At 34.0% G+C, this 25,760-nt stretch overlaps 1 protein-coding gene across 5 annotated transcripts in view; it reads left to right on the forward strand.

Moving 5' to 3' along the window:
• Positions 1-8,457: 8,457 nt before the first annotated feature.
• Positions 8,458-25,760, forward strand: part of LOC143046403 (diacylglycerol lipase-beta-like) — a 39,052-nt gene continuing 21,749 nt past the window's right edge. For 3 of the 5 annotated variants that reach the window (XM_076219554.1, XM_076219555.1, XM_076219553.1), the window contains exons 1-5: positions 8,458-8,622; positions 15,434-15,904; positions 16,862-16,952; positions 17,913-18,034; positions 20,194-20,223. In XM_076219554.1, the coding sequence (XP_076075669.1) occupies positions 8,528-8,622; positions 15,434-15,904; positions 16,862-16,952; positions 17,913-18,034; positions 20,194-20,223 (809 nt within the window). In that variant the 5' untranslated portion in view covers positions 8,458-8,527. The remainder of the gene's footprint in view (positions 8,623-15,433; positions 15,905-16,861; positions 16,953-17,912; positions 18,035-20,193; positions 20,224-25,760) is intronic. The other 2 variants (XM_076219556.1, XM_076219557.1) reach the window with 1 other exon arrangement.

Here is a 25,760-nt window from a genome sequence, read left to right on the forward strand (position 1 = left end):
CTTAATAAATCCCTGATTTAAACATTAAGGTCACCGAAATTGACATCATTAGAATGATAAATTGAAAAAAAACCTTTTTAAGTTTGAGGACTATGTTTTTCAACAGACAATTAACATTCTTTTAAAAGCCTCTTTTAGTTTATCGTTTCTTCGTTGAAATAAGACCTTCATAATATTGGAGCTTCTCAAGAAGATATCTTAAAAGCTAGACTAACCCTTATACTTCCCCTTTCCAAATGGAAAGGATGTTCTATTTAATAATTACGTTTGGTGACAATGTTAATACCAGTCATCCCTTCCGATCTTGAAATAAAGGATACCATCAGTACAGCCAAGTCTACATATTGACTTTCATCTAGCAATAACTAATTAGGGTGGTTTTGCACTAAACATAAAGACAAAGAAAATTATTTCAGCTTTCCTATCTTGAACTTTCCATTTCTATGTAATAACGTCTTAGCAGGACCATCAAATGGACTTATTCCAGTTGATACGATATTTCATAGTTTGCATACACTAACATGATTACTATGCAAGAGGCTGTTGCTTACAAGGAATATTTGGAATCAGAGATCAGATATTTCAATTCCTAAATTTAAAGTTAGCCCTTAAAAAGTTTTACGGAAGCTGATATGATTTGGGTGACCGTTTTAGAATATCTGTGTGACAGATGACCACCAAATTGTGAAAGCCATATATATTCCTTTTTTCTTTTCCTTGACTGAAAAATCGACTTATCACCAGATTTGTAATCGCCTTGAGCTTCTCGATGGATACCTCTAGTTGACCAAGATATGATTATCGTTCAACAGCTTCTGATATAACCACAGGTATTTGGTGGGTCTTTCGTTGCTATAAGACATATGTTTCTATGTGGTGTTTTGTAAAGTATTTCTCAATAGGTAATCTTCTAATTATATTCGTTGGATGCCAAACTTTTTCCCGTTTTCAAAGGATGAATGGTATGTTTCGCAAGTAACATTTAGATGACTTTGCCTATGTTTTTATTTTTATTTTTCAAGATTCAGTAACTTTAACCTGCATGGCATTTTGTTCATTGACTTGGACAAATTTTTCTTCAAAATTAACAAAGGTTTCTTAAAACGCATTTGGTATTTACTGCTAAAAGGGCCTTTGATTTTTGCGTTTAGATAAAGTGTAGAGATCAATAACTTAGTTCAAACCTTAATGGAATTTCATAAAACATTTGCAAAAAGCTTTCAATTTCAAGACATATAAGGGAGTAATAAACTCTAAATCTGAGCGCCATAGATGGAAATTCCAGGATTGAAGATATTAAAACTTGCGATATAAAAATCAAGCGATGCTGGTACAGACGAGATAAATGAGAAAAAAATCTGTGACTGAAAATGTATAGTTTAGCGCTGTAGACATAGAGTTATGCGCTGTAGATATATAAAGATCAACACACGGGATTTAACTTCTATAGCGCTTAATATGTCAAGTCCAGCGACAGAAGCTACATCTTCAGATCTTCCACGCTAGACCTTGTATTTTTTGCGGTAGACTTTACATATTCGGCTTTAATTCTGGATTTTGTGTCTCCAGATCCAGAACTTGTCATGAGAAGGGGGCGCTGACTGATTAAAGGGAGGCCCCAGTCATGCTTCAGTGACCCCTATATAATCAACCAAATTTTTCACACGAAAGCCCCCCCCTCTCCAAGCCCCCTGGATCCGCCTATAATACCATTCACATAACATTTGAGCCTAATGCTTAGGACACCGGTGGTTTGTCTCTGACAAAGCGAACAAAAAGTAAAGTTCTTGTATATAATGTCTTGCGAATTCAGCACTGTAGATGTGAATATTAGCGACAGAATAAAAAAAAATGCAAAAGAGCAGATATTAAGTTAATATAAAAGGAAAATATGTCTTGCATTGGATATCCAATCACTGTCAGAGGTTATGTATTTCTTTGTATCATTAGGTTTTATTCTTTACATCGCAAGCCCAAAGACAGTACTTCTTCAAAAGACAAGTTTGCAGTTGCATTGCAAGATTTAGATGAATTTGGCTAATCGTTTATCTTAATTCCTTCTGGTTTTGCTTAACATCCGAATCGATACATGACTATAGGTAAAGATGTAAGACTTCAAATTTCTAGCGCACAACTATACATCTCAGTCATCTTAAGACTTGACATATATTGCGCTAGACATTGCTACTAGAGGACCTTACGCATCCAGTAAAGGATTTATGCAGTGCGACCAGCGCCAATCAGACTACGGCTATCTATATATAATTTTCACGGAGTTATGTCAGCCTCATACTAATGTTGAGTTATGATAAAGCACTAGAGAAGTAAAATTGAACGATGCAGATCTATACTCTACTAATTATGTATTTAAGTAATCAGGGTTAGGGTTAGGGTTACATGTCATAAACCTAACCCTAACCCTAACCCTAACCCTAACCCTAACCCTTACTATAACCCTAACCCTGACCCTAACCCTTACTATAACCCTAACCCTAACCCTTATAATAACCCTAACCCTAATCCTAACCCTAACCCTAACCCTAACCCTAACCCTAACCCTAACCCTAACCCTAACCCTAACCCTAACCCTAACCCTAACCCTAACCCTGACCCTAACCCATGGCCAACACCCAGTGCAAGAATTTCTCATTAGCACACAGAGTTTACAGTTCATCACTGCATTTTGTATTTTAGCGCTGGTAGTGAGAAAACATGCATTGCAAAACACTTTCAGCGCTAATCCATGCATTTTTAGCATATCAGACTTGAAATCTTGAATCTTAACTCTTAAAGTCTTTAATATACAGGGTTACTTCAATTTCTGTGCGAGTAACAATTATATATAGTTTGCAATACTTATGTGAATATATCACAAAAGAACATCGTATTAGATAATACTTCGATGAATTGAAATAGACTCTGGACCTTGCTTATTAGACATGATGAATGATAGTTCAGCCCCTGGTGCCAAATACAAAAAAAAAAGAAATGTGATATGATTGCCAATTAGACCACCATCAAAAAGAGACCAAACGACAGAGAAATTAATAGCTATAGGTCCCCATACGGCTTTTAACAATGAGCAATGTCCATAGGACTGGACATTGTAGACCGGCCCACTAAGTCTGATGGACCAATAGACCACAGAAACCACATTAGAACCCTCAGAGTAATTTAGACCCTGTATATTGCCTGTTGGACCTAATGGATGATAGCTACAGCCATTGATGCTTAGTTCATTTGTTGTGGTGCTAATATATATGCACTATTTAAGAATTTGACATCTTGGTCTAGTACACCAAAACCACTAAGTTTGATGGTCTAATAGGCCATAGAAGCCAGATATGACTTCACCAGATTGATTAAAACCATACACCTAGTTTATAGACATTAAGGAGCTTAGCTGCTGTCCACGGTGCTAATTTATTTTTGGTGGTACTTATAAATATTTTAGACAGGTAGACATCTTCAACTTGCAGACGATTTAAGCAAGTCTGGTGGACCTATATGGTGTGTTTATCAGATAAGTCCCAAACTGATCGCTTAAGACCATTGACATTGAGGCGTAGACCTATTGGAGGCTAGCTCCTAACCATGGTGCTTATTTCCTTTTGGTGGTGCTTATAAATAGATGAGATGGGTGGATTTCTTTAACTTGTAGACTATTCTAGAAAAGCTGATGGACCCCGCTTGAGTGCTTTAGACCCTGGGCCTATTATCTTATATCAATTAAAGGATAACTTCTTCCTGTGGTGCTAAATTCGTTTTTGGTGGTGCTTTTCTCTTCTCCCATGAAATATACCATAAAAGACCCAATGGACTTATAGATTGAATCACATGTGCATATGGACCACGGGGCTTTACAAACCAAGTTAGACCCCCAAAGATTATTTTAAAACCTTTTATCTGTTTATTGGACCAATGGGAGGGAAGCTACTCTCGTGGTGCTAAGTCCATTTTCGGTGGTGCTTATATTTTTCTTTTTTGAAATATACCCAAAAGGACCCCATGGACATGTAGAGTGGACCCCCAGGTGCATGTGGACCAATGAGCCTTACAAACCAAGTTATACCCCAGAAGAATATTTTAGACCTTTTTACCCGTTTGTTGGACCAATGGGAGGTCAGCCACCTCCCGTGGTGCTTAGTTCGTTTTTTATGGTGCTTATATCTGTATTTAATGTAATATATCCTAAAGCACCATAATGAGTTGGAAGTTGAACCACAAGTGTATGTGGACCAATGAGCCATACAAACCAACTTGGACTCACAAAGAGTTTTATAAACCCATATACTAGTCTATTGGACAAATAGGAGGGAAGCCACCTCCTGTGGTGCTAAGTCCATTTTCGGTGGTGCTTATATTTTCTTTAATGAAATATACCCTTAATGACCCCATGGACATGTAGAGTGAACCCAAGGTGCATGTGGACCAATGAGACTTACAAACCAAGTTAGACCCCATAAAAGTATTTTAGAACCTTTTACTCGTTTATTGGACCAATGGGAGGGAAGCCACCTCCCGTGGTGCTTAGTCCGTTTTCGCTGGTGCTTATATTTTCTTTGATGAAATAAACCCTAAAATAACCCCATGGATTTATAGATTGAACCCAAGGTGCATATGGACCAATGAGCCTTACAAACCAAGTTAGACCCCCAAAGAGCATTATAGATCCTTTTACCCGTTTGTTGGACCAATGGGTGGTAAACCACCTCCCGTGGTGCTAAGTTCATTTTCGGTGGTGCTTATATTTTTATTAAATGATATATACACCAAAAAACCCCAGGACTTGTGTAGATTGGACAATATGTGCCTGTAGACTAATGAGCTTAACAAACCATCTTAGACCCCAATAGAGTGCTTAAGACCTTTATACGCGTCGTTTGAACCAATGGGAGGGAAGCTACCTCCCGTGGTGCTAAGTTTTTTTTTCGGTGGTGCTTATATTTTTATTAAATGATATATACACCAAAAAACCCCAGGACTTGTGTAGATTGGACCATAAGTGCCTGCGGACTAATGAGCTTAACAAACCATCTTAGACCCTAATAGAGTGCTAAAGACCTCTATACGCGTCGTTTGGACCAATGGGAGGGAAGCTACCTCCCGTGGTGCTAAGTTTTTTTTCGGTGGTGCTTATATTTTTCTTAAATGATATATACACCAAAAGACCCCAGGACTTGTGTAGATTGGACCATAAGTGCCTGTAGACTAATGAGCTTAACAAACCATCTTAGACCCTAATAGAGTGCTTAAGACCTCTATACGCGTCGATTGGACCAATGGGAGGGAAGCTACCTCCCGTGGTGCTAAGTTTTTTTTCGGTGGTGCTTATATTTTTCTTAAATGATATATACACCAAAAGACCCCAGGACTTGTGTAGATTGGACCATAAGTGCCTGTAGACTAATGAGCTTAACAAACCATCTTAGACCCCAATAGAGTGCTTAAGACCTTTATACGCGTCGTTTAGACCAATGGGAGGGAAGCTACCTCCCGTGGTGCTAAGTTTTTTTCGGTGGTGCTTATATTTTTATTAAATGATATATACACCAAAAAATCCCAGGACTTGTGTAGATTGGACCATATGTGCCTGTGGACTAATGAGCATAACAAACCATCTTAGACCGAAATAGAGTGCTTAAGACCTTTATACGCGTCGATTGGACCAATGGGAGGGAAGCTACCTCCCGTGGTGCTAAGTTTTTTTTCGGTGGTGCTTATATTTTTCTTAAATGATATATACACCAAAAGACCCCAGGACTTGTGTAGATTGGACCATAAGTGCCTGTAGACTAATGAGCTTAACAAACCATCTTAGACCCCAATAGAGTGCTTAAGACCTTTATACGCGTCGTTTAGACCAATGGGAGGGAAGCTACCTCCCGTGGTGCTAAGTTTTTATTTCGGTGGTGCTTATATTTTTATTAAATGATATATACACCAAAAAATCCCAGGACTTGTGTAGATTGGACCATATGTGCCTGTAGACTAATGAGCTTAACAAACCATCTTAGACCCCAATAGAGTGCTTAAGACCTCTATACGCGTCGTTTGGACCAATGGGAGGGAAGCTACCTCCCGTGGTGCTAAGTTTTTTTTCGGTGGTGCTTATATTTTTCTTAAATGATATATACACCAAAAAACCCCAGGACTTGTGTAGATTGGACCATAAGTGCCTGTAGACTAATGAGCTTAACAAACCATCTTAGACCCCAATAGAGTGCTTAAGACCTTTATACGCGTCGTTTGGACCAATGGGAGGGAAGCTACCTCCCGTGGTGCTAAGTTTTTTTCGGTGGTGCTTATATTTTTATTAAATGATATATACACCAAAAAAACCCAGGACTTGTGTAGATTGGACAATATGTGCCTGTAGACTAATGAGCTTAACAAACCATCTTAGACCGAAATAGAGTGCTTAAGACCTTTATAAGCGTCGTTTGAACCAATGGGAGGGAAGCTACCTCCCGTGGTGCTAAGTTTTTTTTTTCGGTGGTGCTTATATTTTTATTAAATGATATATACACCAAAAAATCCCAGGACTTGTGTAGATTGGACCATATGTGCCTGTAGACTAATGAGCTTAACAAACCATCTTAGACCCCAATAGAGTGCTTAAGACCTTTATACGCGTCGTTTGGACCATTGGGAGTGAAGCTACCTCCCGTGGTGCTAAGTTTTTTTCGGTGGTGCTTATATTTTTATTAAATGATATATACACCAAAGGACCCCAGGACTTGTGTAGATTGGACCATATGTGCCTGTGGACTAATGAGCATAACCAACCATCTTAGACCCCAATAGAGTGCTTTCGACCTCTATACACGTCGGTTGGACCAATGGGAGGGAAGCTACCTCCCGTGGTGCTAAGTTTTTTTGTTCGGTGGTGCTTATATTTTTATTAAATGATATATACACCAAAAGACCCCAGGACTTGTGTAGATTGGACCATATGTGCCTGTGGACTAATGAGCATAACAAACCATCTTAGACCCCAATAGAGTGCTTTCGACCTCTATACACGTCAGTTGGACCAATGGCAGGGAAGCTACCTCCCGTGGTGCTAAGTTTTTTTCGGTGGTGCTTATATTTTTATTAAATGATATATACACCAAAAGACCCCAGGACTTGTGTAGATTGGACCATATGTGCCTGTAGACTTATGAGCTTAACAAACCATCTTAGACCCTAATAGAGTGCTTTAAACCCCTATACACGTCAGTTGGACCAATTGGAGGGAAGCTACCGCCCGTGGTGCTAAGTTTTTTTTTCGGTGGTGCTTATATTTTTCTTAAACAGATATACCCTAAAGGACCCCATGGACTTGTAGATTGGAACCAAGGTGCATGTGGACCAATGATCCCTACAAACCAACTAGGACTCAGAAAGAGTGTTATATACCCATATACTTGTCTGTTCAACCAATGGGAGGGAAGCTATCTCCCGTGGTGCTAAGTCCGTTTTCGGTGGTGCTTATATTTTTCTTTAATGAAATATACCCTAAAAGACCCCTTAGACTCGGTGGTGCTTATATTTTTCTTAAATGATATATACACCAACAGACCCCAGGACTTGTGTAGATTGGACCATATGTGCCTGTAGACTTATGAGCTTAACAAACCATCTTAGACCCTAATAGAGTGCTTTAAACCCCTATACACGTCAGTTGGACCAATTGGAGGGAAGCTACCGCCCGTGGTGCTAAGTTTTTTTTTCGGTGGTGCTTATATTTTTCTTAAACAGATATACCCTAAAGGACCCCATGGACTTGTAGATTGGAACCAAGGTGCATGTGGACCAATGATCCCTACAAACCAACTAGGACTCAGAAAGAGTGTTATATACCCATATACTTGTCTGTTCAACCAATGGGAGGGAAGCTATCTCCCGTGGTGCTAAGTCCGTTTTCGGTGGTGCTTATATTTTTCTTTAATGAAATATACCCTAAAAGACCCCTTAGACTTATAAATTGAACCGCAGGTGCATATGGACCAATGGGCCTTACAAACCAAGTTAGACCCCAAAGAGTATTTTAGACTCGTTTACCCGTCTGTTGGACCATTGGGAGGGAAATTACGTCCCGTGGTGTTCAGTTTGTTTTTTTGGTGGTGCTTAATTACTGCAAGGATTTGTATAGTTAGATTATACAAATACTTGAGTAATGTAGTCCATATTAAAAAAAAAAAAAAAATTATTTTAACTTTTCATTTAATGATAATTTGATGTATCTTAATATCTACGTATACATTAAATAACTCATAGTTGCCCAAATGTATTTATTTTACTGATAAAGTCCGTGGTGCTTATTGTGGTTGTTCGTGGTAGAATCGGGGGATATTCTAACTCTTTGTTTACATCAGAGCACTGCACGTGGTTCCGGTATAACAGTTTTGTGAACAGAAATTTGATTGGTTCTGATGTAAAACTAAGCCAATGAGAAGGGGTTTAACAAAATTAACTAGGAAACAACAGAAACATGGATGAATTTGTTTTGCTTTTTGGATTCTGAAACAGAAACTTAAAAATGCCAGGATTAATAGCATTTGGGAGGAAATGGGGAATAGGATCAGATGATTTTGTTTTCCCAGGAATTTTAGAAATATTTTGTAGAGTGATTTGGTAAATGTCCCATATACTGATAATAAAATAATGTTTTTTATATTAATTTTATATTAAAACTGTTTTTAAAGGTTCATCCACAGGGGCTTGTCACAATTGCCGGGTTTACTATCCATACGAACCCCTAAAAAAACACTTGGGTTTACTATCCATACGAACCCCTAAAAAAACACAAGTGTTTTTTTAGGGGTTCGTATGGATAGTAAACCCGGCAATTGTAACAAGCCCCTGTGGTTCATCATAACAAATGGACATATATGGCCATTATCATGATTATGGAATAGGAAGTTCTATCAATAAATTTCTGCAAATAATAGAGTCGACTATCAATAGAGTTTTTCGCAAAGTTGACTATCACATAGAGCTTCTCATAAAGTCGACTATCAATAAAGCTTCTTGTAAAGAAATCTGGAATTCTAGTCAAAACGGCACCTGGTTAAATCTGCACCTGGTATAGTCTAATCGCCATCTAGTCAAATTGGCACCTGGTTAAATCGGCACTTGATATAGTCAATTCGGCACCCATGTTAGATTTGTTTAATATACCATACATGTCAACTGACCCGTATTCTGCGGGTGTGACCCGAGATTTTGAGGGATCACCCGGAACACCCGTGGGGTCATTGAAATAACCCGGAATTCTGAAAATGATCTGATTTCACCCGTATTTCTTAGCCTTGAGATTGATTTCAAAAGTAAAATTCCTTTGAAATACCGGCAAATTCGTAATTCTTCCATGAACAGGAAGTTCATCTAGCTATGTAAACTGTCAAATTAAGTGACCCATTAAGTGCATGGCTTCACTTGACAGCTTTGGTGTCAAACACACTGTTAAGGTTCATGTGGACCCTATGGCTAAAATGACCGTATTTCCACCTCAAAATTTACTCTGAGTACCAGCAAACCTGTGCATCTGGAAAAGTTTTAAGGCATAGCATGCCCTAGATAAATAAATTTCAAATGCATTGTATGATTTAGAAAATTCATAACTTAACTGGATTTTGCAATACACTTTTTTTCGTCCCTGCAGAAGATGATAAAATTAACAAATAGTTGAGTTTACCTTGATATGGTCAACTCAGGTACACAGTTTAAATAACCAATTATTGTCAGGTATCTATTGTCCATCTCATGTTCATGTCAAGCAATACAGCTCACTTCTATTATTACCTGTGGGGAAGTTCTCAAACCTGTTTCCCAGCTTAGTTTATTTTGGCACCTTCTGGAGGAATGAAAAAAAGTGCACGGCAAAATCCTGGTAAATTTTTATTTTTCTAAGACATAAAACATATTTGAAATTTATTTATCTAGGGCATGCTATGTCTGAAATTTTTTACAGATGCGCAGGTTTGTCTGTACTCAGAGTAAATTTTGAGGTGAAAATACGGCCATTTTAGCCATAGGGTCCACATGAACCTTAATTAACACCAATTACCTTAGCTTTAGGTCGTAAATAAATTGCACCATTGGTTTACAAACTGAACTAGAGTTACTTCCCCTTATTTGTCACGATTCAAAATTATTCCTTATATTTACGTTTTATGGGTGAAAAAGATTAAATCATGAAAATATAAAATTCAAATACATATTGAAAAATAACTTTTCATTATTTTTATACCTTTATACAATTTTTTAAAAAAAGTTGAAAATTATTTTTTACATTTATACTTCCTTTAACTGTATTACTATATTTTATCATAGTCTAATTTCCTTGTGGAATGACAAATATTATAGTTAAAGGCTTCCTAGTCAATAGTCTCAAACATTAAAGAATTACATTAAATTCTAGTGTTTGATGAATGCAGTAGTTTTTCTCAAAAAGTAAAGCACATAAGACTGAGTTACACAAATTTATAAAAATCTTTAAAAGTGCAATGAAATAATATTAAATAAACTTTAAAATGACTTAACAAAGTGAACATGCATTGATGTTTTGGTATCTTTGATATACATTATAAGAAAATGTACCATAAATACTGAAATTCAGCTTGAAAAAGTTCGTACGCGTTATGACCTGAGATTTGATTCTTTAATGCAGGTCATGACCTGCATTTTCATCGTCACAGGTTGACAGGTATGATATACAATGTATATTTTTAACAGTATTTGAAACAAAAACAGTAAAATAAGGAATGGGTTGTCCAGAAATTTAACAGTACATGTATATATTTACCCAAGAAGAGATAAATAAAGAAGGGGTTGGCCAGAATTTTAACAATATATATTTACCCAAGAAGAGATAAATAAGGAAGGGGTTGGCCAGAATTTTAACAATATATATTTACCCAAGAAGAGATAAATAAGGAAGGGGTTGGCCAGAATTTTAACAATATATATTTACCCAAGAAGAGATAAATAAGGAAGGGGTTGGCCAGAATTTTAACAATATATATTTACCCAAGAAGAGATAAATAAGGAAGGGGTTGGCCAGAATTTTAACAATATATATTTACCCAAGAAGAGATAAATAAGGAAGGGGTTGGCCAGAATTTTAACAATATATATTTACCCAAGAAGAGATAAATAAGGAAGGGGTTGGCCAGAATTTTAACAATATATATTTACCCAAGAAGAGATAAATAAGGAAGGGGTTGGCCAGAAATTTAACAGTATATATTTACCCAAGAAGAGATAAATAAGGAAGGGGTTGGCCAGAATTTTTTAACAGTATATATTTACCCAAGAAGAGATAAATAAGGAAGGGGTTGGCCAGAATTTTAACAGTAAATATTTACCCAAGAAGAGATAAATAAGGAAGGGGTTGTCCAGAAATTTAACAGTATATATTTACCCAAGAAGAGATAAATAAGGAAGGGGTTGGCCAGAATTTTAACAGTATATATTTACCCAAGAAGAGATAAATAAGGAAGGGGTTGGCCAGAATTTTAACAGTAAATATTTACCCAAGAAGAGATAAATAAGGAAGGGGTTGTCCAGAATTTTAACAGTAAATATTTACCCAAGAAGAGATAAATAAGGAAGGGGTTGGCCAGAAATTTAACAGTATATATTTACCCAAGAAGAGATAAATAAGGAAGGGGTTGACTTTTTACTGTTGTCCAGAATTTTAACAGTATATACATTTGTATTTACCCAAGAAGAGATAAATAAGGAAGGGGTTGGCCAGAATTTTAACAGTAAATATTTACCCAAGAAGAGATAAATAAGGAAGGGGTTGGCCAGAATTTTAACAGTAAATATTTACCCAAGAAGAGATAAATAAGGAAGGGGTTGGCCAGAATTTTAACAGTAAATATTTACCCAAGAAGAGATAAATTGGCCAGAATTGTATTCACATTTTTAAGGGTTGCTGTATACAAATATTTTATACAAATACAAATATTTTATTGGCACAAACTCAATTACAATAATTGGCAACGGCCCATGTAATATGTATATATTTTTTTTCTCTCAACTAAATGTGTATTTTAGGTTATACATGTATATATGAGGACCTCATAATGAGGTATTGGGTATTTTTTATGCATCTTTTAACCAGTGGAGCATTTTGCAGGATTATTGGTTTAATGCTGTTTAAACTTTCCTAAAAAAAAAAACTCCTACTGTAGTACATTTGTACATGTAATGGGTAATTATTTTGCATGAAAGTTTGAATTATTGAAAGGGACTCATAGTTTTCCGTTGTATTGCTTCTTATTGTTTCATTGTTAAACAACAGCTTGGGTAAGGGTTTCTTTGTTTCTTATGAAGTTTTTAAGAATAAAACATCTAGAGGCCCCCCTTTTTGGGAAAAAAATATGGTTGCTTATAAAGGGAATCACTGAAGCGTGACTGGAGCGGCCCCCTCTTAGTCTCTCAGTGGGCCCCCACTTATGAAAATTTCTAGATCCGCCAGTGACATCACTCATTGAACTACCTGTATACTGTTGAGTGAAACATATTAACTACATGTATGTACTTATTGATTAATTGAAAAAAACACTGATCAAAACCTCAGTCATAGAATGTTGGGAAAACTTTAAATAATTAAACTTTGTATTCTATTTCTAACTGCTTGATGCTTTTTAATTATGTAATGCATGAAAAAATCCCAACCCTAATAATACATCATGGTTTATATATTTTTAGAATTATTTATATATATTATTGGATGTCGAATTGATTTTAAATAGGTGCCGATTTGACTAGATGCCGATTTAACCAGGTGCCAATTTGACTTTTTCTATGGGTGCCGATTTGACCAGGTGCTGATTTGACTTGTACCCGAAATCTGAAGTTCTATGAATAAAATTCTGTAAATAATAAAGTCGACTATCAATAGAGGTTCTCGTAGAGAATCGACAGGAATGCAACTCATTTTTCCAGGATTGTCCTAAATCTTTATTAAAACGCTAATCAGCATGCATTAAAGTACTGAATCATACTCTTGGCCAGTAGTTACACTGGTCTTTACACCACTGAACACCACACAAATTTATTTGTTAAATTTGTCTTTTGTCTTATACAGATGACCTATACATGTATATAGTATTTTAGTTATTAATTCAACATATCATAAGAGTAAGAGACCAAATATCCACATCAATCAGAAAATGAGAGTCTATAACACCATATGACAACTCCTCAATCCTCATAGGTATATTATTTTTTTTTCATTTTTCTTCATCTATGTCTTCTTAAAATAGTTGTACCAATTATAAGAAAAGAGACAGATATCAAAATCAGAGATCAAGGATATTTGAACTGATAAATACATGTTAATTATAAATATATAGGTAGACGCACACAATGTAATCCTGAAAAAAAGTAATGAATCCTAAAGACGTTTTTCTTTATTTTGGTCATGTTGATTATCATGATTATCGACTTTAACATTCAAAAGATGATCTAAAAATTGATTAAATTATAAGTGATATAATTTATTTAATCTTTTAATTGTATAGCATCTGCCATCATTGTTTTTCTAAGTGCTTGGTGGGTTTTTTTTTGGTGTTCGGTGGTATGCGGTGGTTTTCAGTGGTGAAAAGACCCACCCTTTAGGGAATTTTTTTGAGAGATATTCCCTTTTGAGCCCTCAAGGAATCCATGATGTATAAACCGGAAGTGTAGTGCAAAACATGTGTTCTTATTCTATAGAGTGAGACACTTCAAAGCAAGTGTTCTATAAGAGTAGGACACTATAATAGAGTGAGACACTTCAAAGCAAGTGTTCTATAAGAGTAGGACACTATAATAGAGTGAGACACTTCAAAGCAAGTGTTCTATAAGAGTAGGACACTATAATAGAGTGAGACACTTCAAAGCAAGTGTTCTATAAGAGTAGGACACTATAATAGAGTGAGACACTTCAAAGCAAGTGTTCTATAAGAGTAGGACAATATAATAGAGTGAGACACTTCAAAGCAAGTGTTCTATAAGAGTAGGACACTATATATAGCTATAAATCATGTTTTGTAACAGTATAGACTATAACAAAAAAAAATAAAGATTACATGTACAAGTTCTTTGAAAACTGAGCCACTGAAATAGTTGGTATATTTGTTATTTCAAGATTTTTAGGTGATAAATTGTCAATAATTTGAGCAATGATGGGTCCTGCATGTTGCTGTAAATGCCTGTAATGTATATACATTGTAGAAGTGTTTTATTTTTTATTTCGAGGTTGATTTTTATGTTCATTGTGTATAGATAAAGGCAGCAGTAGTATACTGATGTTCAAAACTCATAAATCGATAGAAAAAACCAAATCTGGGTCACAAACCAAAACCGAGGGAAACACATTAAATATAAAAGAGAATGAGGACACAATGCTAAAATGTAACACATACAGAAACGAACTAGGTATTAGACAAAATCTGATGAGAATAACAAATATAACATCAAACAGTCAGAGGACTTACTTAAATAAGTGATTTTTAAATCACTTATTTAAGTAGCAAATTCGAGGTTTTGTCACAAATTGTGATTTTGTAGTTTTACAAAAATTTTAAACACATAGGTTTAAATAATAGTTTTTCATTAGCATGATTAGTTAAATTGAAAAAAATGACCTTTTTTCTTCTTTTAAGTAGCAAGGTTTGTGCCTTTAATGCTATCATTTAGCTGCAAATTCTATTTTAGTTGAAAAAATGCTATAATAATGGCTTTACATAATGGACTGATACTTTCTTAAAAGATTTTTCACAGCAGTGGGAGTATTTTTCCTGTGAAGTTCAAGGTTTCATCTTTCAGATTATGTAATAAATTCTACTGTTCGGGATAAACATTTCACTGTTCGGGGGGTGTTGAAATTAGTGGGGGTTATTAGAATAATTATAATGATACTTAAAGAAGTGATTTTTGGGACGGAAATTGAGGTATGATACTTAAACAAGTGATTTTTATGTCATTATCCTAGATTCAGTACAAGGCCATCACCTGAAATGGCCTGGCCATCCTATCAACACAGATGTTGGTTCTTATAATTTTAGAAACATAATTAGTCCCTGGATCATTAGTATTCTAGATTTAAAGGTACAATAAAATTAAATCACTTCTTCTAGTGATTAATTTACAAGTACTACTTAATTGGTGATTATTAAAGAAGGACAACTCTTACTCCTAACCTTTGTGGAAATAATGTTACTTGAATCAGTGATTTAGAAAATCACTCATTTAAGTAAGTCCCCTGACTGTCAAAACTTAATACATGAATTTGGGATAGAAAAGTACCGTGATACGTCTTATAATAATGTGAATACACACTCAAATATAAGAGGAAACAAACGACACAAAAGAAACACAAAGTTAAAATGTAACACACACAGAAACGAATTATAGAAGTACAGAAGTGTTTTTTTTTTATTTTCAGGTTAATTTTTATGTCAGTTGTGTATAACCTGCACCAAGATGCCTTTATTAGATGTACAGAAGGAAGTTATCTACAGATCTATTGTATTGGAATCCTTGTCATAATGTGTTTGTGTATAATCACTACATGTATAAGTGTGTTTATCAGCTCACGTGGTTCTATAATGAATGCTCAGCCTAGGAGGAAATTTGTCAAGGTTCTTTATGTACGATCTGTTCTTGCCATCGTAGAAGTTATTTGGAATATATTAGGAAGTTATTGGGCCTTTGGAATGAAGACTACATGTGAACATAGTGTAGAACTGGCTGTTAAAATCACTGTCATTGTATTCTGGGTTCTAGCCGTAACTGTGTTCATTGCTTTTTTATTTGTGTTCGGTATTTTAGGGGGATCAAAGAAATCACATCATGAGGGACTATACAGCAAAGAAAGTGGTGCTTCTTCTTCTGCCATAAACAAGTGGGAAAAAAGGTTAGACTGTTAATAGATTTTTTTAATTTATATATTTATAGTGTACATGTATTACCCTGCTTGAAAAATTCACATTATGATTGATCATGTAGATAATTTTTGCAAGATTTCCCTTCCAAAACTTCCTCAGACAATTATAATGTGGTTGTAGTGATACATGTATTACATTGTATACTGACATACTGTAGTGATACATGTATTACATTGTATACTGACATACTGTAGTGATACATGTATTACATTGTATACTGACATACTGTAGTGATACATGTATTACATTGTATACTGACATACTGTAGTGATACATGTATTACATTGTATACTGACATACTGTAGTAAGGAGAATAAATAGATATAGGAAGATGTGGTGTGAGTGCCAATGAGACAAGTCTCAATCCAAATAACAATTTATAAAAGTAAACCATTACACATGTACATGTAGGTCAAGGTACAGCCTTCAACACGGAGCTTTGGCTCATACCAAACAGCAAACTATAAAGGGCCCCAAAATTACTACTGTAAAACCATTCAAACGGAAAAACCAACGATTTAATGAAAGTATGCCTTTACATCTGTAGCTGGTAAAGACATTAAAAACTGAGTAATGAGTAAATCAAATTAATCATGATTATTGAGTTCTATCTGATTTACTGTACTTTGAAGCATTTTGAGTATAAACATGATAAACAATATGTGATTCAAGAGATTATCAAAGATCAGTCATTGAAGCCTAAATCCTAAATAGATAAGAATGCACAAGGTCACAAGAATACAGAAGAAATAATTGCTATTACTGATCGCACAACCTTTAAAAATGATTGGCATATTAGATACATGTACATGTATGTGACATGGTTGTTTGTGTGAACATGTACAAATGTACATGTAGTTATGAAAAAGAAGTCCCAAGTTAATTTGTTTATTTAGATTGATGATTTTTTTTTTAATTTTTTACAGGTGTAAAATAATATGTTGTTGTGTAGCAGGAAGTGAAAAAAATACTGGTGCATTTAATGCTATCTCACAAATTCTGGCAGATTATTTTAAGGTAATGATTATTCCTTTGTTTCTATTAACATGATTAATTTTATACATGTACATACAATGTATCATTCCAGGTAATAACTATCATGCTTATCATATTTTTATATCCTAGTTATTCCATTCAGTATCAGACATTTTCAGTTCCTTCAATGTTGAATTTACATCATTTTTCTTTCTAAATAAAATTAAACTTCGTTTAACAACTTTTAACACTGACATGATGGTAAACATCTTTAACAGTCAGGGGTACTACTTGTACAAGTAATTTTTATTTACTTGAAGAGGTAAAAAAAATATTATTATACTTATATAAGTGAATTATAATGTTTGAATAATCTCCCCTTAATTTTCTCAAAAATTTACTTGTATAAGTAAAAAAAAAAATACAATCCCACAAAAATTCTCAACTTTTGAAATGTAAAAACATGCCTTTAATGATTTTTCTCAAGTTGGCTCATATTTTGTTATTAGAGTTCAATGGTTCATCTCATTAGTTCAAAAAAGAAACTTATTGCGCAAAGATCTTCAAGGCCTTCAAAAATTGCTCCTTGGGGGCTTGTAAATGACCAGTGTTCTGAAGATAACAGACAAATAGGATTTCCATTGTCCATGAAATTACACTTGAATGATTATTAAAGACATCTGCAAAGGGTACACAATTTAAAATTCTATTAGAGCAAAGAAATCATAAGAATTTAAGAAAAGCAAATAGGACAAAGTTATGAGGAGAACAGATTAAAATTATAAAAAAATCTTAATGTCTAAGGGACATAACTTAGCCATTCTTTTTTACCTATACAAGTAAATAAAATTCACATGTATAAGTATCCTACAAATTTACTAATATAAGTATATCAAAATTTACTTCTTCAAGTAAATAAAAGTTACTTGTACAAGTAGGACCCCTGACTGTATAATTTAACTTTTGATTTTGAATAGGCTATGTATGTCTCTTTTCTGACAGGATGTAGATCTGGTACCCACTGATATTGCTGCTGGTTTGATACTGGTACATAAAGACCAAGAGAAACAGATCAGTGATTTGCCATCTATATCATATGATACATTCACAAATGGATCAACAAGGTACATGTAGTAATATTTTCAAAATGAAAATTATTTGTAAAAGATTGCTTTCAAGTGGTTAGCTATTTCTAGTGATCATAATGTTTTAATTTAAAATGTACTTTAAAAAAAATATGTATTTGCATTCAGTTATTGCAGATCAAACTTGTTTGTTCATAGTGTATTAATTTACGTTTTTTAATTGAGTTAAGCTTTCCAATTGATATTTTATCGTATAATTTTCTATGTTGTGATGTTATACTATTGTTTCAGAAAAAGGGAGAAGGTTTGGTACCATTAAAACGTTCAATCCAGCTGCAAATGTTTGCACCTGTCCTAAGTCAGGAATCTGATGTACAGTAGTTGTCGTTTGTTTATGTAATTTATACGTGTTTCTCGTTTCTTGTTAGCTCACCTGGCCCAAAGGGCCAAGGGAGCTTTTCTCATCACTTGGCGTCCGTCGTCTGTCGTCCGTCGTCGTCGTCGTCCGTCGTTAGCTTTTACAAAAATCTTCTCCTCTGAAACTACTGGGCCAAATTTAATCAAACTTGGCCACAACCATCATTGGGGTATCTAGTTTAAAAATTGTGTCCGGTGACCCGGTCAACCAACCAAGATGGCTGCCTTGGCTAAAAATAGAACATAGGGGTAAAATGCAGTTTTTGGCTTATAACTCAAAAACCAAAGCATTTAGAGCAAATCTGACATGGGGGTTAAATTGTTTATCAGGTCAAGATCTATCTGCCCTGAAAATTTCAGATGAATTGAACAACCTGTTGTTGGGTTGCTGCCCCTGAATTGGTAATATTAAGGAAATTTTGCTGTTTTTGTTTATTATCTTGAATAATATTATAGATAGAGATAAACTGTAAATAGCAATAATGTTCAGCAAAGTGAGATTTACAAGTAAGTCAACACGACCGAAATGGTCAGTTGACCCCTTTAGGAGTTATTGCCCTTTATAGTCAATTTTTAACCATTTTTCGTAAATCTTAGTTATCTTTTACAAAAATCTTCTCCTCTGAAACTACTGGGCCAAATTGAACCAAACTTGGTCTCAATCATCATTGGGGTAGTTAGTTTAAAAATTGTGTCCGGTGACCCGGTCAACGAACTAAGATGGCCGCCATGGCTAAAAATAGAACATAGGGGTAAAATGCAGTTTTTGCCTTATAACTCAAAAACCAAAGCATTTAGAGCAAATCTGATGGGGGTAAAATTGTTTATTAGGTCAAGATCTATCTGGCCTTAAATTTTCAGATGAATCAGACAACCTGTTGTTGGGTTGCTGCCCCTAAATTGGTAATTTTAAGGAAATTTTGCTGTTTTTGGTTATTATCTTGAATACTATTATAGATAGAGATAACCTGTAAGGCAATAATGTTCAGCAAAGTAAGATGTTCAAATAAGTCAACATGACTGAAATGGTCAATTGACCCCCTAAGGAGTTAATGTCCTTTATAGTCAATTTTTAACAATTTTCATTGGGCCAAGTTCATTATAGATAGAGATAATTGTAAGCAGCAAGAATGTTCAGTAAAGTAAGATGTATAAACACATCACCATCACCAAAGCACAATTTTGTCATGAATCCATCTGTTTCTTTTGTTTAATATTCACATATACCAAGGTGAGCGTCACAGGCTCTTTAGAGCCTCTAGTTTTTATATAGATTAGACTGTTGGTTTTCCTGTTTGAATGGTTTTACACTAGTAATTTTGGGGCCCTTTATAGCTTGTTGTTCTGTGTGAGCCAAGGCTCTGTGTTTAAGACCCTACATTGACCTACATTTGTATAATGGTTTACTTTTATAAATTGTTATTTGGATGGAGAGTTGTCTCATTGGCACTCATAACGTTATCACATCTTCCTATATCTATTTAAAACATTTATACTGAAGTATTTATATTATAATTTTTTAATCCTCACAAATATATATATGGAATATTTTTTTTTGATTTTTCAAACTCAATATTGGTGCACTTGCACTGTTACCTTGAGATAATCATGATAATGCACTGTCCATAGCTATGGCTTTTATATAGACATTAATTTCATGATTTATCTTTATCTGCTTTATCTTTTCTTTTATTATTCATTGTAAAAACTAATGATAGAGTTTTCATTGCCTAAAGTATTATGCATAAAATACATACAAACAGTATTTGATATATTTACAGAAACCATGGAAATAGAATCACTTTTTGGGGGTAAATTTTGTAGATTACTCAATTTTTATAGAAATTAGATCATTTTCAGTTATTTTTTTATTTTCTGGTATTTCTATAAACACTCTTTTGTTTTGTTTTAAAGCAATTACTTCTAGCACTCTGCTTTTAAGACTTGTTATGTCTTATTTATTTTAGCTAACAAAAGTTTATCTTTGTTAAGTCAAGAGAATAATATATAGTATAATCCTACAATGACATGTCTTTCATAGCTGGGCTAGATGGGTTGCCCATTAGCTTATTTTGGTGGATTCCAGATATTCTCATTATTATCAAGCTGTGGCTGTACTAGGTGTCCTAATACAGCGTTTAATACAATTTTTATCTCACCTGGTCCAAAGGGCCATTTGAGGTATTGCTATCACTTGGTGTCTGTCATCATTGTCATAATTATAAACTTTTACACAAATCTTCCCCTATGAAACTACTGAACCAATTGTAGGCAAACTTTGGCGATCTAGTGTCAGCTATTATTGTAGAAAGTGCAGAAGTAAGACCTACAAATAAGTCAAATGATCTAAATTGTCAATTTATACCTTATAGAAGTTATTGCCCTTGAAAGATGATTTTTTTACCAGATTTTTTTTTTTTTTTACAGAAACTATGATAAATAGTGATAAATTAAGGCATGTTAAAACACACATTAATATATACATTAAACAGCAAAATAATCATTGATGTAAGATCTAGATCTATACATAAAATTCAAGGTGAGCTATTAAGCCTCTTAAGAGCCTCTAGTTTTTTTTAAACTTATTTATTTTTGTATTTACCAAGGGTATGGCTAGGCTTGGTATTCTACCCAATGTTCAATATTTTCATTGATTTTATATAATCCCAAATACTCTGACAACCAATTTTCACTTGCACTGCTTGCAATGGTTATAGATCTATTGCTTTTTGTACATACTAAAAAAATATTTGTATTGTTTGTCTATTTTCATATAACATGTAACGTAACGGTACCCAAATTGCACCTATTTACCAAAAAAAGTAGCGGACATCTTACAAGATTTCCTAGAGACTAAACAATTTGTATTTTTATGATTTGATACTATGCACATCTTTCAAAATACGTAAAAATATTCAGATATGCACAAAACGTTCACAGTATATATAAATAGATGAAGTGTTTACTGAAAAAGCAAAATGTCCTGAAACGTCGCCATGCGACTTCTTCAAAACGTCATCTTTTTAAAATGATGAAATACAATATGTTACAAGTATCCATTTTTTTTTTAAATGAAGAGTAATCATGGACTAATATCCAATTGTTCAAAATATTTGAAGAAATTAAACAAACGCTCTGTTAGTAGACTTTTGACGATGCGAATTTAAGCATGGATGCAATTTGGGTACTCCTTATTTCAGAATCATTGATGGTTTGGAGGTCAGTTTAGACCAATTTTTCTTGATTCCATATGGATTAAAAATCAAATTGGTGTACCTATATAATAAAGAAGGATACCGCTACAAAATAAACACAGAATGGACATTGTTGTCTTTATCATAAAAAAACGTAGGTGAAAAAACTGTCAAAATAGGTGCAATTTTGGTACGGTCATGTTATAAGATTTAAAAGGAGTAGGGGCAATACGGCTCTTATTTGAACAAGTTACCCTGGCAACAAATCATGACTTAATTTGAATATTTTTAAAATTTTGTGATTTTCCTTGTTTTTAATCAAATTTTAAGTATATTTTCGATTGAAAAAGTATGTGCGCACCAAAGAAACAACTTTTTATTTGGTGATATTATGTCAATAGTTATAATAAAGCTTCTGTTAAACTATTTTGTTGTTTTTTTATGTTTTCACAAAGGATATAAAGATAGAAAACTGCATAAATTCTGTATTTTTCATCGTTTTTGTGAAAACAGTACATATTATGACATAATTGTGACGTCATCAGATAAAAATCTTTATGTTTTTCATTTATATTTCTTGAACCTATGCATTTCTACACATTATGTGCAAATTTGAAATAGTTGTCAAACATTTTATTTTCTTGGGCCAAAACCAGGCCTTTATGTCCCATCCCTTTATGCCCTGCCCCTACTACTTTCTACTTTTTTCAATGCAAAAACTGTATGTTTCTTTGGTTAACTGATTTATAAAAAAAACTATACTCAAAAAGCTTACTTAGATTAAGGCACTAGTAGTTCACTGATATTCAAAAAGCTTACTTAGATTAAGGCACTAGTAGTTCACTGATATTCAAAAAGCTTACTTAGATTAAGGCACTAGTAGTTCACTGATATTCAAAAAGCTTACTTAGATTAAGGCACTAGTAGTTCACTGATATTAAAAGCTTACTTAGATTAAGGCACTAGTAGTTCACTGATATTCAAAAAGCTTACTTAGATTAAGGCACTAGTAGTTCACTGATACTCAAAAAGCTTACTTAGATTAAGGCACTAGTAGTTCACTGATATTCAAAAAGCTTACTTAGATTAAGGCACTAGTAGTTCACTGATATTCAAAAAGCTTACTTAGATTAAGGCACTAGTAGTTCACTGATATTCAAAAAGCTTACTTAGATTAAGGCACTAGTAGTTCACTGATATTCAAAAAGCTTACTTAGATTAAGTCACTAGTAGTTCACTGATATTCAAAAAGCTTACTTCGATTAAGGCACTAGTAGTTCACTGATACTCAAAAAGCTTACTTAGATTAAGGCACTAGTAGTTCACTGATATTAAAAGCTTACTTAGATTAAGGCACTAGTAGTTCACTGATATTCAAAAAGCTTACTTAGATTAAGGCACTAGTAGTTCACTGATATTCAAAAAGCTTACTTAGATTAAGGCACTAGTAGTTCACTGATACTCAAAAAGCTTACTTAGATTAAGGCACTAGTAGTTCACTGATATTCAAAAAGCTTACTTAGATTAAGGCACTAGTAGTTCACTGATATTCAAAAAGCTTACTTAGATTAAGGCACTAGTAGTTCACTGATACTCAAAAAGCTTACTTAGATTAAGGCACTAGTAGTTCACTGATATTCAAAGCTTACTTAGATTAAGGCACTAGTAGTTCACTGATATTCAAAGCTTACTTAGATTAAGGCACTAGTAGTTCACTGATATTCAAAGCTTACTTAGATTAAGGCACTAGTAGTTCACTGATACTCAAAAAGCTTACTTAGATTAAGGCACTAGTAGTTCACTGATATTCAAAGCTTACTTAGATTAAGGCACTAGTAGTTCACTGATATTCAAAAAGCTTACTTAGATTAAGGCACTAGTAGTTCACTGATATTCAAAGCTTACTTAGATTAAGGCACTAGTAGTTCACTGATATTCAAAGCTTACTTAGATTAAGGCACTAGTAGTTCACTGATATTAAGCTTACTTAGATTAAGGCACTAGTAGTTCACTGATATTCAAAGCTTACTTAGATTAAGGCACTAGTAGTTCACTGATATTCAAAGCTTACTTAGATTAAGGCACTAGTAGTTCACTGATATTCAAAAAGCTTACTTAGATTAAGGCACTAGTAGTTCACTGATATTCAAAGCTTACTTAGATTAAGGCACTAGTAGTTCACTGATACTCAAAAATCTTACTTAGATTAAGGCACTAGTAGTTCACTGATATTCAAAGCTTACTTAGATTAAGGCACTAGTAGTTCACTGATATTCAAAGCTTACTTAGATTAAGGCACTAGTAGTTCACTGATATTCAAAGCTTACTTAGATTAAGGCACTAGTAGTTCACTGATATTAAGCTTACTTAGATTAAGGCACTAGTAGTTCACTGATACTCAAAAAGCTTACTTAGATTAAGGCACTAGTAGTTCACTGATATTCAAAGCTTACTTAGATTAAGGCACTAGTAGTTCACTGATATTCAAAGCTTACTTAGATTAAGGCACTAGTAGTTCACTGATACTCAAAAATCTTACTTAGATTAAGGCACTAGTAGTTCACTGATATTCAAAGCTTACTTAGATTAAGGCACTAGTAGTTCACTGATATTCAAAGCTTACTTAGATTAAGGCACTAGTAGTTCACTGATATTAAGCTTACTTAGATTAAGGCACTAGTAGTTCACTGATATTAAGCTTACTTAGATTAAGGCACTAGTAGTTCACTGATACTCAAAAATCTTACTTAGATTAAGGCACTAGTAGTTCACTGATATTAAGCTTACTTAGATTAAGGCACTAGTAGTTCACTGATACTCAAAAAGCTTACTTAGATTAAGGCACTAGTAGTTCACTGATATTCAAAAAGCTTACTTAGATTAAGGCACTAGTAGTTCACTGATATTCAAAGCTTACTTAGATTAAGGCACTAGTAGTTCACTGATATTCAAAGCTTACTTAGATTAAGGCACTAGTAGTTCACTGATATTCTTACTTAGATTAAGGCACTAGTAGTTCACTGATATTAAAAGCTTACTTAGATTAAGGCACTAGTAGTTCACTGATATTCTTACTTAGATTAAGGCACTAGTAGTTCACTGATATTAAGCTTACTTAGATTAAGGCACTAGTAGTTCACTGATATTAAGCTTACTTAGATTAAGGCACTAGTAGTTCACTGATATTACTTAGATTAAGGCACTAGTAGTTCACTGATATTACTTAGATTAAGGCACTAGTAGTTCACTGATATTAAGCTTACTTAGATTAAGGCACTAGTAGTTCACTGATATTACTTAGATTAAGGCACTAGTAGTTCACTGATATTACTTAGATTAAGGCACTAGTAGTTCACTGATATTACTTAGATTAAGGCACTAGTAGTTCACTGATATTACTTAGATTAAGGCACTAGTAGTTCACTGATATTAAAAGCTTACTTAGATTAAGGCACTAGTAGTTCACTGATATTCTTACTTAGATTAAGGCACTAGTAGTTCACTGATATTAAGCTTACTTAGATTAAGGCACTAGTAGTTCACTGATATTACTTAGATTAAGGCACTAGTAGTTCACTGATATTAAAAGCTTACTTAGATTAAGGCACTAGTAGTTCACTGATATTCTTACTTAGATTAAGGCACTAGTAGTTCACTGATATTAAGCTTACTTAGATTAAGGCACTAGTAGTTCACTGATATTACTTAGATTAAGGCACTAGTAGTTCACTGATATTACTTAGATTAAGGCACTAGTAGTTCACTGATATTACTTAGATTAAGGCACTAGTAGTTCACTGATATTACTTAGATTAAGGCACTAGTAGTTCACTGATATTACTTAGATTAAGGCACTAGTAGTTCACTGATATTACTTAGATTAAGGCACTAGTAGCTTACTTAGATTAAGGCACTAGTAGCTTACTTAGATTAAGGCACTAGTAGTTCACTGATATTACTTAGATTAAGGCACTAGTAGTTCACTGATATTCAAATCTTACTTAGATTAAGGCACTAGTAGTTCACTGATATTACTTAGATTAAGGCACTATAGTAGTTCACTGATATTAAAATCTCTTTAATCTATGACAAAGTAACTAATAAAGGGGGAGTAATGAACAGTATTTGATTGAATCACATCAATACTTCTAAAG

Source organism: Mytilus galloprovincialis, chromosome 9 (genome assembly GCF_965363235.1).
Source record: "Mytilus galloprovincialis chromosome 9, xbMytGall1.hap1.1, whole genome shotgun sequence".
NCBI lineage: Eukaryota > Metazoa > Mollusca > Bivalvia > Mytilida > Mytilidae > Mytilus > Mytilus galloprovincialis.